This window comes from Acomys russatus, chromosome 13 (genome assembly GCF_903995435.1).
Source record: "Acomys russatus chromosome 13, mAcoRus1.1, whole genome shotgun sequence".
Taxonomy (NCBI): domain Eukaryota; kingdom Metazoa; phylum Chordata; class Mammalia; order Rodentia; family Muridae; genus Acomys; species Acomys russatus.
In genome coordinates this window covers 12,802,049-12,817,149 of record NC_067149.1, presented here as the reverse complement: position 1 = coordinate 12,817,149, position 15,101 = coordinate 12,802,049, and the positions used below count along the sequence as shown (strand labels likewise).

The 15,101-nt window shown below is 36.9% G+C and overlaps 1 protein-coding gene across 1 annotated transcript in view; it reads right to left on the bottom strand.

The window, feature by feature from the left end:
- Positions 1 to 15,101, bottom strand: part of Znf638 (zinc finger protein 638) — a 104,200-nt gene that overhangs the window by 37,416 nt on the left and 51,683 nt on the right. Inside the window, exons 3-8 of the mRNA XM_051154818.1 lie at positions 12,467 to 12,528; positions 7,453 to 7,491; positions 6,285 to 6,592; positions 4,098 to 4,372; positions 2,847 to 2,993; positions 1,187 to 1,309 (exon numbers count right to left, since the gene is read on the bottom strand). Coding sequence (XP_051010775.1) covers positions 1,187 to 1,309; positions 2,847 to 2,993; positions 4,098 to 4,372; positions 6,285 to 6,592; positions 7,453 to 7,491; positions 12,467 to 12,528 — 954 coding nt within the window. The remainder of the gene's footprint in view (positions 1 to 1,186; positions 1,310 to 2,846; positions 2,994 to 4,097; positions 4,373 to 6,284; positions 6,593 to 7,452; positions 7,492 to 12,466; positions 12,529 to 15,101) is intronic.

Below are 15,101 nucleotides of genomic sequence, written 5' to 3'. Positions count from 1 at the left end.
TGCAGTTACTCTAGAGTACTGCACTAACACCCATGCGTACTGTCATAAATACAACCAAGTAGCCTATAAAAATCAAAAGGAGCTAACTAAAGCCTTGCTTTTGGAAATAAAAAAATAAAGAATTCAAACATCTATCTGTAGCCAGGCATGATGGCACACACCTTTAATCCCAGCACTCGGGAGGCAGAGTCAGGTAGACTGCTGTGAGTTTGAGGCCAGCCTGGACTACAAAAGTGAGTCCAGGATAGCCAGGACTGTTACAAAGAGAAACCCTGCCTCAAAAAACAAAAACCAAAAAACAAAACAAACAAACAAACCAAAAAAAACAAAATATCTATCTGTAAGAAATTAGCAAGAAAGTCATTATAATCACTCAACACAACACAGAAGTCATAAAAGAATGAAGAAAATTTCAATTACTTTTAAGATTAAATTACCACTGACTAAGGGATATAAGTTACAAAATCTGTAAAGAAGGCTTTCTATAGCAATTAAAAAACTAAATCATAATCTGGGCATGGTGGTGCATGCCTGTAATCCCAGCACTTGGGGAGGCAGAGGCAGGTAGATCTCCGTGAGTTCAAGGTTGGACTGGTCTACAAAGAGTCCACAAAACTCTTGTCTAGAAAATGTAAACAAAACAAAACAAAAACTAAATTACAACAAAGTATAACCAAAGCAAAATTTCCTGGAAATTTCTAAATAATTCTACAGATGTTATCTATGTACAATTAAAGCAGAGAACATGGTCTAGAAAAACTAAGTTCAAACATTGATATTTGAAAAGAAATAAAAAGCTCCAGAGAACAAAAGAGATTACTTTGATGTAAAGTTCAAAACTTGTAAACCTTAATTATGGTTTCAGAAACAAAGGATTACCAGTAGGCAGAAGAGAAGGTCAAAGAATTGGAACAAACTTCTTATGGGGACTTCTGCAATGACGTTATTATTTCCTACTTTGCAGCCCGGGAAGCAGCCCCAGAGGCTGGCTGGCATGGCACTGTGCTGCCTTAGGCTGTTGTTCATCACTTAATGCTATACTAGTTGTGCTGGCACATATGTATACAGATATAAAGAAATTTTTAATCTTTTGGACTAAGATTTAGGCTTTTTTTTTTTTTTTACACGTGTCCAATTGTTTAAAAAGTTAAAGTAACGATACCAAAAACATCTAAATTTAATTTACCTGTGATTTTTTCTTTCCTGGAATGCATACTTTCACACTTTTTCCTTTTACCAAAAGAGGCATTGTTTCAATGTGCTTCATGATTGCAATGACTGCTTTTCTAAACTCCATCTCCAAGTAAGCCTAAAATAAAATATTTTTGGAAAAAAAAAACGTTTAAAACATCCACTATATATTGATTTTTGATACTCAGCCAGGCTGGCTATGAACTGCTATATAGCCAAGACTACCCTTCAACTTTTGACTCCCCTGTCCCCACTTCCCATGTGCTACCTCACCTGGCTTATGGCTCTGCATCTAACATGGATTGAATGCTTCCCTGTGGAACATAAAGAAGCTATGAAATTAGCTCAAGAACTGGCATTTTTGTCTTTTTGTCTTGTTAACCTACAGTTTGATCCTAAGAATGTTTCACATACAATGCATACGTAACTTTACATAGCCTCTATCTATATCATTACCACGGTAAGTGATGTGTCCATGGCAGGCCTCTGGAATAGGAAGAAATGGGAAGGTAAGACTAACTAAACAAAAGGAAGCCAGCAAAGATCTGGCTTTTTTAAACACATTGTTTTCACTGAGGTTTAGAACTAACAAACAAATGCTGGGTATTTTTACTGAACATTTATCCACAGTGAGCAAATAATATTTTTAAGTAATAAGAAATAAGAAATGGAGCTAGCGAGATGGTTCAGCAGTTAAGCACACTGGATGCTTTTCCAGAGGATCTGGCTTCAATTCCCAGCACTCATATGGTTGCTGCAGGCAGCCACACATGTGGTATACAGACTACATAGAGACAAAACACCCATACACATAAAGAAATGTGGAATAAAGTACAGGCTTTTAGCTTCCACAGAAATATCTAAGAAATATTCTGGGTTAGTGAAAGTTGTATCTACTAAAACTCTGTTTTGATGTGTAGGTAAAGTATCTAGTCTGATCACCAAGATCTTCCTTTATCCTCTCCCTTCACCAAACCCCTTCGCCTTCTGAGCAAGCCACTCTTACCTTCATTTCATTTTCTTTTTTCTTTTCTTGGTTTGTGGCCCACTGCATTTAATTAAAATTGCATGCATGAGCATAAGTGGGAATTAAATCTAATATTCATGTAGTTTGTATTTTTTGAGCTGAAAACAAAACCTAGAGCCTACTACTGAGCTAAATCCCAACCCCAAAACTTTTAAAGCCTCTTGTTTTAAGGTTTCCTTTTGCCTTAACTCAAAATAGTCTGTTATATGTCTAGAGTTGGTTCATCATTCACAAACTTTATCATAATATAGCATACATGTAAACAATACCAACTTTACAAAAGAAACCATTTATTTTCTGTAACTTTGTGTACCCAAATTTATGTTTATTTTTACAATATTTGGAAACACTGCAATGCTTCCTCGTTTACACCACAATGACAAGACAGCTGTGATCCCATGACCAGCCGACAAAACCTTAAATATTTATTATCTGGCCCTTTATTGTATAAATATGTTGCTTCCCTGGAACCTTGTTTATTCCTGGGATATTTTATTCTGTCAATACAAATACTGTGGAACAGTAATATTAATAATGACATATATAGTACAAGCAGTTAAGATACCAACAATATTACCACAAAAGCAACAAATTTGTATGAATTTTCACAACTGACAAGATGACTGACCTCATTTCTACAAGGAACAAGGAGGACATCAGTAATGTTCCCAAACGGCTGAAATGCTTTTTTAATATCTTCTTCAGTAAAGCCATCCTCTGGAAGTTCAGATACAAGAAGAATTGAATTGGAACTCAAAGACTGATCTTTCCGAGTCTGATTTTGGAATGAAAGAAAATTGAAAAGAAAACACATAAGCCACAAGGTATAGTAATCATAACTGCACATATAATTTCTATTACTCATCTTAATACTTTTACAGATCTCTTATGGAAAACACAGCTTTGTTCATTCTACAATCCAGCAATTCAATGACTAGTAATAGTACTTTTAAGAATTCATATATGGATCCGGTTGTGGTGGTGCACGCCTTTAATCCCAGCACTCCGGAGGTTGAGGCAGGCTGTTACCAGTGAGAGAGGCTAGCCTGGTCTACAGAGCCTGTTCCTGGACAGCCAAAGCTACACAAAGAGGCTCTGTCTCAAAAAATACTAACGCGGCCGGGCATAGCGGAGCATGCCTTTACTCCCAGTACTCAGGAGGCAGAGGCAGGCAAATCTCTGTGAATTCCAGAACAGCCTGATCAACATAGTGAGTTCCAGGACAGGCAGAGCTACATAGTAAGATCCTGTCACAACCCCCACACACAGACACACAAATAAAGAAGAGAAAGAAAGAAAGAAAGACAGACCCAAAAAACAAAGAAAGGCATACTATATTTTATAAATAAACTAGAATAATGAATTTTTCTGAAAATTCTGTCAATAGAAGTCTTGAAACAAAATTCACAATGAAAATTCTTCCCTATATTCAATATTCCTTCCTAATAAAATCTTTAAACTTTTGTAATTATATGTTAATTTTTTGAGGGTTAACCATTTAAATATAACCTTTAGAATACAGAATATAACTGTTGACACAGAACAGCCAGGGCTGTTCCACAGAGAAACTCTGTCTAAAAAAAAAAAAAAAAAAAAGATGGCACTCAGGCCTCAGCCTGCCAAGCCACACTGCAAGAACATGCTACTACCCTGACTACAACATTTTTGGACACTAACAACCTGGCATTCCTAAGCTATAAGACTGAACCATTAGTCTTTTATTATTCATAGGGAAAAAACTGTCTCACATCAAAGTAACTTAACAAAACACTGATTTCAAATTTATTGGAAATATGACTCCAAAGATTCAACTTTATTTTCTACTTGTCATAGTAACAGATGCCAGTACACTTGACTAATCAACAAAAGAATTACTGACCTTTATCCGCTGGAAAAAACCACCTTTACCAGACTCCGGTTTACCTTCTGGTAAGGTGTCATCTTCAAGATTCTTAGACTTGTGAGCAGAATATCCTCCTGAATGTGAGTCACTCTTTATAGAGCTTACAGATTTCACTGATGGCTTTGTTCCACTGGCAAATTTTGACTTTTGTGCTGGTGAGAGTCCTTTATCAATGGCTTCAATGTGTTTTTGTTTAACGTCTGTCCCATGTACAGAACGTTGTCCTCCATCTTCTGATGCCTTTTTTCTATCTGGTTTTAAATACACACACATACACACATATATTTGTAATATACACACACACACATATATATGTACCAATTAAAAGGCATGTAGTATTCTTATGACAACCCTATCCTGCTGCCTATTGTCTTTTTTGGATTTTATTTCCAAAAGTATATCATTATTTATTCAAGTATTTATTAAGGAAATATTTAATGAGAGATTATTTTACAAGACAATGATCATAAAACCATACAATCTAGAAAAAAATTCTTAAAGAACCATTTCAAGGTCTGGAGAGATGGCTCAGAGGTTAAGAGCACTGACTGCTCTTCCAGAGGTCCTGAGTTCAATTCCCAGCAACCACGTGGTGGCTCACAGCCATCTAGATTGTAATCTGATGTCTTCTTCTGGCCTGCAGGTGTACATGCAAGCAGAGCACTCTATACATAATAAATAAATAAATATTTTTAAAAAACTATTTCAAGACACTAAAAGTAAGATTAATGAGTCATTCTTTTTTTTTGTTGCTGTTTGTTTGTTTTGAGACAGGGTTTCTCTGTGTTCGCCTTGGCTGTCCTGGTCTCGCTTTATAGACCAGGGTGGCCTCGAACTCACGGCGATCCACCTGCCTCTGCCTCCCGAGTGCTGGGACTAAAGGCGTGCACCACCACACCCAGCCTAATGAGTCATTTTTAAGCTTAGTAGGGAGCTCATGCACTGCGTGCACACACTTCTCAGTCTTCAACTGCTCATTCCTCAAGCATTATACACAGCAGTTCTTTTGTTTAGTGATTTCTCCTTATGTCAACAGTCCTTAAAAGTTTTGGCTGTAGAGTTCCTTGACAATTTCAGGATGCCAGAATTTATTTTTTGTTATATACTTTTTACTTAACACATCAGAAGTTAAAATAGAAACTTAAAACTAATTCATTTAATAATATACTTATATGTTAATATTTATAAAATTTAACTACTTATCAAAAGAATGAGATGAGTAGTATCATTCCACATTTTCCCAAACATGTTAATACTGAGCCTGAAAGATGCCTATCTTTGCTTCTTTTTATTTTTTATTTTTAAGATGTATTTATTATTTATATAGCATATGTGCTTGCACACCAGAAGAGGGCACCAGATCTCACTATAGATGGTTGCTGGGAATTGAACTCAGGACCTTTGGAAGAACAGACAGTGCTCTTAACCTCTGAGCCATTTCTCCAGGCCCCCTTGCTTCTTTTTAAATCCCTGTTCTTTAGCTACTATGTACACTTGGTGCACAATTCTGGTTAAAAGTATAAAGAAAATCAACCAGAACACAGATTTGTTTTTGGAAAAGGAAAAGACCATACACAACTCTGAAAAGTCCTTGTGGATCTCTATTGGGGGTATTTAGGGTTATACTGAGACTAGCCAGCTTACACATTTTAGATAGTTCCATTTCCACTCAATTTCTTAAGATATACTGAATATAGCTGAAGACATGTTCAAGGTACTACCTTACCATGAACAATGGCTTCTTTCATTATAGGGTGTGTGTGTGTGTGTGTGTGTGTGTGTGTGTGTGTGTGTGTGTAATATATGGGCCACTTTTAGGAAGGCCATTAAACCATTATTAAACAATTAAGAGACAAGTATTCAAAATATGAGGTTGGCCTCAAATTTACTATATGTAGCTGAGAATAACCTTGAACTCTCGATCCTCTGCCTACGCCTCCTAATTTGCTAGAATTACAGGTGTGTATCACCGACTATCTTAGTTCCTTGGTTTTTAAACTGGATGCTGATGAACTAAACTTTCCATATATCTTGGCAAAGTTAAAGAATAACGGACTCTCAAGTGTGAGCCCAACTTCACACAGCAACTTTAAATTTTAATGACATACAAGAGTTCATTTTCAAGACTCCAAACAAAGCGATGGATTAGAATTATTAGTGTACCTGATCTCACTGATCTTCTTGACGTCCTTTCGGGACTAACTGACCGATAGGACTTTGGGCTTCTTTTAACCAGATTTCGACTACGATGCGGAGAACGAGATCTGGACCTGGACCTGGACCTGGATCTGTACCTAGAAATGAAGCGGTGGCAAATTCTTGGACTTCGACTCCTTGGTCTATAGATATAACGAACCGGACTTCGAGATCGACGGACTCTGTGACTGGAGCTTGATCTCCTAGAATGCCTGGGACTCGGGGAACGAGAACGTCTTCTTGAGGTTTCATTTTCTTTCCTATTGCTCTCATTTCTACAGAGTAGAAAACAAAAACCAGACTCAGCAATTTAATGTAGACTTAAACTATATTAAATGACAGAAGAAACTTTTTAAACAAATATTTATTTTCATTATTTATTATTTGTATGTGAGTGTGCATGTGCATCTGTGTCCAAGTGCCAATGGAGGCATCAGATCCTTTACAGCTGAACTATACATATGGGTGCTAGGCACTGAACTCAGGTACTCTACAGGAGAAATAATTGCTCTTAATCACTGAACGATGTCTCCATACCTTCCATCGTATTTTCCTGTTTGTTTTTTGTTTTAGAGACAGGCTCTCAGGATGTAGCACTGGCTAACTCTGAACTTGTGGCAATCCTCAATCTGTCTCCTAAATACTGGGATATCAAGATAAAAACAGGGTAATTTTTTTTAACTTACAAAAAATTTATTTTATTTTATTTTTTTAAAGATTTATTCATTTATTAAGTATACAATGTCTGTCTGCATGTATACCTGCAGGCCAGAAGAGGGCATCAAATCACATTATAGATGGTTGTAAGCCACCATGTGGTTGCTGGGATTTGAACTCATGACCTCTGGAAGAGCAGTCAGTGCGCTTAACCTCTGAGCTATCTCTCCAGCCCTCCAAAAATTTATTTTTTTAATAACTTATTTTTTTGGAATTGTCCTGTTTTGGTGGCAGACACCTGTGATGCCAGCACTTGGGAGGCAGAGGCAAAGGGAGGTAGATCTCTGTGAGTTTCCAGGCCAGCCTGGTCTACAATGCAAGTCCAGGACAGCCAGGACTACACAGAGAACCCCTGTCTCGAATAACTTAAGAAAAAACAAAAACAAAAAAAGCCACAACTATAAAAAAAAAACATTACCTTCTGGATGGGAGGATCTCAGGGTTCCAATCGGGGTATCTATTTGAAAAACGAACACTATTAATGATAGTTCAAGAATTAATAAGCCTCAATCTTTACCTGAAACATGTCAGAACTGTTCAAACTGAAGTTTATATATGAATTAAGAAGTTGAAATATAAAATACTTCTTGAGAATAAAATTTTTTGTCTAATCTAGATACATCAGAAAAACATTCATCAAGACCTCAATTTTATTTATTTATTTATTTATTTTATTTTTGGTTTTTCAAGACCGGGTTTCTCTGTGTAGCCTTATCTGTCCTGGACTCGCTTTGTAGACCAGGCCGGCCTCGAACTCACAGCTATCCACCTGCCTCTGCCTCCTGAGTGCTGGGATTAAAGGCGTGCGCCACCATGTCTGGCCTGGCTTCAAATATTTTTTTAAGTCAAATAAATACTATATACAAAATCATTTCAAGGTACAAAATACTAGTCTAGGTAGAGATAAACAAAAAGAGCAGAGAAGATAGATGGTGGGATGGTGGAGCATGCCTGGTTCCCAGCATTTGCAAGGTGGAAACAAAAGGATGGAGAATTTTAAGATCGTTGTCTACATCAGCATTTCTCAACTTGTGGGCCGTCACCCCTCTGTGGGTCAAATAACCCTTTTACAAGGGTCATATATCAGATATTTACATTATGACTCATAACAGTAGCAAAATTACAGTTATAAAGTAACAATAAAAATAATTTTCCCCAGCACTTGGAAGGCAGAGGCAGGCGGATCTCTGTGAGTTCGAGACCAACCTAGTCTACAAGTGAGTCCAGGACAGCCAGGGCTATACTGAGAAACCCTGTCTCAAAAGTAAGTAAAAATAAAGAAAATAATAATTTTATGGTTGGGGCCACCACTTCCAGGTGGTCCCACTCCAGGCACTAGTTGCTGCGGCAGAGAAGTAATAAAGGGTATAAAAAGGAGACAATCGAGAAAGATTCCTTTAAAACCGTGGTTCTCAATCTTCCCAATGCTGCAACCCTTCAGTATAATTCCTTATGTTGTGGTGACCCCCCAAACATAAAATTATTTTTATTGCTAACTCATAACTACTTCATATCTGCTACTGTTATGAGTCGTAATGTAAATATCTATGTTTCTGATGGTTGCAACCTATATTTTGGGAACCACTGCTTTAGAAGAATCAAATTAGGAAGGGCCCTAAAATCAGGTTTTAAGCTTGTGTGCACAAGCACATGTACACGAGAGCGCGCGCGCACACACACACACACACAAAGAAAAGCAATGAGAATGCATGAACATTTATTTCTTTAGTTTAAAAACTGTATTATTACTGTATGAGTGTGTGTGTAGGTGTGTGCCTTGGCACATGTGGAGATCAGAGGACAATTTTGTAGAATCAGCTGTTTGTTCCTTTCCACTTTTACATAGCCTCCAGGGATTAAATTCAGGGAACCAGGCTTGCATCACAAGGACCACTGCCAACAAAACCATCTTGTTGGGCCCCTTATGAACATTTCTAAAGCAAGGAGAATAAGGGAATGTTTCCAGAACATTCATAAATTGAGTATCTGGAATTAAGATGAAAAATAAAGACTGATATATTTAGAAATTAAACATAAAAAAGCCATTGCCATACCTTTATGTGTGAACTAACACAGGGCAGATGTATAAATATGGGGTCTGAGAACACAATCTTATGCTCACAATACTTAAACAGAAATAGAAAAACAATGTAAGAATAAAGAATCAGAGAGAAAAAGAGGTAGTGGGAACTCAAGTATCAAAAAAGGCTAAGGCGGACTGCAACTTCATCCTCAAATTTACCAAGCAATCTGCAGCCTACTAGTAATCCAACATAATGACTGAATTAAATTCGTTAACATTCAAAATGCAATCTCAGCAGTAAAATAAAAGATGCAAAAATACTGAAGAGAAAGAAGAGCATAGGGCCATAGCAAGATGAACTAAGTGTATTAATTTTATATATAATAGGGAAACCGTCTCCCTGAACCTCTATTTCCCCACAGATGAAATAAAAAATAATCATGTTTATGTACCATGGGTGATTTTAAGATTAAGTCAAACCCGGGCACAGTGGCTCATGCCTTTAGTCCTAGCACGTGGGAGGCAGAGGCAGGCAGATCTCTGCTGAGTTAGAGACCAGCCTAGTATACAAAGTAAGTCCAGGACAGCCAAAGCTACACACACACACACACACACACACACACACACACACACACACACACACACACACACACAAACCTTGTCTGAAAAACAAAATTTAAAAAAGAAGTCAAGTATATATTATAAAGCAATTGGTAAGTCCATCATATAATACAATATAGCTGTGTTTAATACTAAAATTCTAGCACAAAATATCTTTTTTCCCTAAGATTAACCAGCTACTCTTTGTGCAATATTACTTAGGAAAAGCTAAAAACAGACAAAGAGGAACAACATATAAGCCTGAACAACTGAAGACACTACATATGTATCGATACCAAACTACACATAGTGCACGCACACAATGGAACACAATGCAGCTTTGGAGAACAAAGAATAAAGATGATAATTTTACTTAACTTGATAAGTATTTTGCAGCAAAGAAATCATTTTTTAAAAAATTACTCAAGAGGACACAACATGAATAAGATAAAGAGTAGGACAAAGCAGCCAGGTATGGTGGCGCACGCCTTTAATCCCAGCACTTGGGAGGCAGAGGCAGATGGATCGCTGTGAGTTTGAGGCCAGTTTAGTCTATAAAGCGAGTCCAGGACAGCCAAGGCTACGCAGAGAAACCCTGTCTCCAAAAAAGGCTTGAAAACCACAATTTAAAAAATCAAGGTCCTGCAGCTGGGTGTGGTGGCGCATGCCTTTAATCCCAGCATTCGGGAGGCAGAGGCAGGCGAATCGCTGTGAGTTCGAGGCCAGCCTGGTCTACAAAGTGAGTCCAGGATGGCCAAGGCTACACAGAGAAACCCTGTCTCAAAAAAAAAAAAAAAAAAAAAAATCAAAGTCCTATGTGCATGAGGGAAAAGCTCTCTATAGAGATTTATCATATAAGGGGAGGGGAGACGGGAAAATAAAATAAAATGTACCCACATGCTATTTGTTCTAGTTAACTTCATGTAACTAGATTCTCATACTAATAACTCACTCCTTAAGGAGGGATTCTCTGTTTACAGTGGTAGCAGGGCATATTCAATTCTAGAAATAAATTACCTTCTTATATTTACCTCCTATGGAGGTGGCCAATCCCAGCCTCTACTCTTCTTTTTTTTTCTTCCTTGGTTTTTTTTGGGGGCAGGAGCAGTTCAAGATAGGGTTTCTGTATAGCCTCAGCTGTCCTGGGACCCACAATGCAGACCAGAGTGGCCTAGAACTCATAGAGATTCAAATACCCCTGCCTCCTGAGTGCTGATATTAAAGGCGTGCACCACCACCATCCAGTTTCCAGCCTCTACTCTTAAATATACATGATTCATATAGGGATTTTCTTCCCCTCAACAGCAAGAGTAGTGGGCACATGCCATTATAAGACCATTTAGAGAAAAATAATGGGTCTTTGAACAAATTATTGGGGGGGGGAGGGAAGGAGGGAGGGAGGAAATTGGACATATAATTCCAGAATTTAAGAGGCTGAGGCAAGAAAGGTCAAGGCTACCATGGGCTACATGACACCCAGACCAAAAACACAAAACAAAACACAGAACAGCTCTTGAAAATACCAGCTCCACAGTTCACTTAAGTCCAAAGCTACTATGTAGATGAGTTTTCTTAAGACCAGAGCAAGGCCATAAAGTAGAAATATACTTGACACTCATTTTTGTTTGACATAAAATTCAGCTGTTCTTCAAACTAGAGTTACTCTCTACAACTTCTCAGTCAGATGAACTAATTTTCTTCCTCTAAAAATAACTGTAGATGCTGGAGAGATGGCTCAGTAAATAAGGGCAACTGTTGCTCTTACAGATGACTTGGGTTCAGGTGTTGGCACCCACACAGAGGTAACAGCTATCCATAATTACATTTCCAGGGGTATTTGACACTTTTTTGACCTCTGAAGTAACCAGGAATGCATGTGGTGCATAAATATACATGCAGACAAAAAACTCTTATACATAAAATAAGTAAACAGCCTAAACTTTTTCAAGAGTCTACCATATTTTGAGTTAGGTTTATGACTTTTTACTGGAAGAGTCCTGAATAATCTCAAACCCAAGAGAGTATCAGGCTGGTGACTAGAACTATTTAATGATGTTAGAAAAACACATTAACCTTGTTATTCTAAGAGAAACAGGATAGATGTTAAGATTATAAATTGCATGTCTTTTTTATTTGTTTGTTTGTTTGCTTGCTTGCTTTTTGTTTGTTTTTTGAGACAGTCTTTCTGTGTTAGCCGGGGCGATCCTGGACTTGCTTTGTAGACCAGGCTGGCCTCGAACTCACAGCAATCCACCTGCCTCTGCCTCCCCGAGTGCTGAGATTAAAGACGGGCGCCACCACGCCTGGCATAAATTGCATGTCTTATGACCATCAGGAAAACCCTCGCAGATACCTCGCTTAAAGAAGGAAAAAGATGTGATCAACTCTGAAGTTTTATTCTGAAAACAGTACCTAAGGCAGAGAAAAGCTTTATACTGTACAGTAAATGCTGGCATATAGTCTGAATTAGTTTTTAATTATTTAGCATTTGAAAAATGGGTGAGATAATGGAAAAGAATGATATTTATTCTCAACCATTTTAAGAAAGGCAAACAGGAAAGGAAAAATCAATAAAAAAATATTTTGTAATTAGCTACTAGGGATTAAGTTAGGAAGGAGTCTGTGAAAGATCACCTGGGTCTCCCCTTTTGAAAAAGTAAACATACTTCTCTAAGATTATTATTTTACTTAAGTAATGGCTTTAAAATTATTTAACAAATAATCACACTAAAAATATTTAATAGTTGTATGTGTCATTAGCTATTTTCTAACTCTGCTGCCTATAAAAAAGGGAGGAAAATGTTCTTACTGTTGACGTAATTGCCGACAGCTCTCAATATGGGTGGAAGTATTTTGATGCTGAATCCAGTCCTATTGTAAAAAAAAAAAAAGAGAGAGAGAGAAGGTTGAAATTAAAACAATCCTCATGATGACTAATGAATTAGGCTTTTTTAAAATGAAGATTTGAAATTTTTACAAATCTAATGATAAATAGCATTTAGACATAACAAAATTTTCAAACAAAAATTAAAGTCCTCCAAACAAATGCATTAAACCCCACATCATGTTGATCCCATTTAAAAATATTTTAGTATAAAAATTTTAAATCATATCCATGAACATTGATTTGTAAATGCATATATTATATATTTAGACTTGAAGAAAAGCATAAATTAAAAAAAAAATCTCAAATAGAACACCAAAATTCTATCAAGTAGTATCTCTAAGATGATGCCTTCAAAAGACAGCATCTTGATGACTTACTTCTCTGAAGGTCAAGCAAATGACATTGACCATGAAAACATGTGATTTCAAAGGCTAGTGGCATTCCAAACAAGATATTCACTATATCGAAAAGAAGATTAGTAAAATAGTAAAACTGCCGCTGATCAAATCTAATTTATTTTCAAGATTTAAAGGAAAGTAACACCATTTCAAAGACATATTATCCCTTACATACACAGTTTACAAGTAACAAAATGTTTTCTTATACACTTTGTTTACAATTAAATGTCCTAATTACAATCTATAACAATAAATAGTTCCTAGAAGATATATTTGATTAAAAGAGAAAGCAGGGAAGAGAGGGCAGGCAATACAGTAATAGTTTCCAAGGTGAAACAATTAATTAGTTCAACCAACATATCTATTGCTCTATGTTTTATTGTTCCTCCAGCATTTGGAAAGGAAAAAAAGGAGATTGGGGGGAGGGGAGGAACCCTCACTAAATAGCTCTGTATTTTAAAACCTCCTGAGAAAAACTTGTTTCCACTTCAAAAACATTTTAATTTAAATCATCCCTAAAAACAAAGCTTCCCCAATTAAGCTACAGTTGGCATTAATTCTGAAATCTACCTTAGTAATAATTACCCGAAAATGGAGCTACTACTAACACTGCATCTAAGTTTTGGCAAACTAAAGGATTTCATGAAAATTTCTGGCTTAATTGTAGACTGTAAAAATTAAATGCCTGAATATCCTCCTTAGTGCTACAAATAGAAAGCTAAGAGAAATCAGCAACCAAGAGTCTATATTAGTGCCCAACCCATGTCTTTGATATAATAGATACTGATTTTACCAAACAGACACACAGGCAGGCAGGAAATTAGGCATGATTTATTTGCACCATAAAATATTTTATTTTAATAAGTTGCCAATATTTATAAATCCAACTTGCACCCCCAAATCTGATTTTCAGCTTTTCTTGAAACACATAAAAAGAAATGATAATATTGGATATGCTTCTTTGTGATAACTATGTGAGCTGAAGGTAGTCAGTGCTCTGCTTACTTAAAGCACTTTCTGCAATTCAACTCCCACATACACGATGACATTTAACAGGTATCCTCCTCGATTCACGAAGCTCAGTAAATATAACTATGCAACCCTCATTCCTAGGCTTCATGTTGAGTGTACCTAAAACCTCAAAAGCAGCACTGCCTCTGTAGGTAAAATAATTACCTAAGAAGCAAATATGCTCCATGAACTATATACTTGAGCTGGCTCTGAATCAAACTATGAAAATACTGGTTCCTTATCAAAACTTGCTCTTTATCCTCTGACTAGCTCAAAAGTTGAAGTGCAATCCCAACCTGGATCCACATGATGAAAGGAAGGAGGCTAACTCTCACAGTATTCTGACCTCCACAAACTCACTGTGAACTCATGTGTGACCACATTCACAAACATAGAAAATATATAAATGAACAGATAAATTGGGGGAATTTTCTTGCATCAAGTTATTTCAATCAGAAGGACATAGGAAATCAAGGCAAATTCCTATGAAGCCAGAACCTCAGGTTGTGAGGAAACACATTCTATATTATATTTTCAGAATACACTTTCAAAGTACACCTCAGGCTATAGTTTGAAAAACTCAAAGATAGAAAGCAAAGATATTATATGGTTTACTTGGTAGGAAAAAGCCCGAAATTAGAAATTCACAATTGCTGTCTACATATTTCTAACATCGCAAATACACATATACATAAGGCAATAAGATATATCATGGAAATAGGCAACTTGTATATCTAAACCCACATCACACACTATCATTGTACATCAAGCAGTGAGAAAGTCTTTAATTACGTGAGCCTCTGTTATGATGATTGTAAAGACTGAGATCGGGGAAATAGCTATCTATCTATCGAGCCATCGATCTATCTATATCTCTGTGGAAATATGTGCATACATATACAGCGTATGTTAACTTGGCGGTATACAAGCCATGGCAAACTTGTGGAAGTCAAGAGACAACCTTGGAGGTCAGTCCTCGCTTTCCACCTTGAAACAGAGTCTTCGCTGTTTTTTTCACTGCATACACTAGGCTAGCTGGCCTGCAAGCTTCTAGAGAGTTTGCTGGTTTCTATCTAACGATCTCACAATAGGAGTGCTGCAGATGTTCATCTATTTGAGTGTCAGGCTTTGACATGGATCCTGAGGGT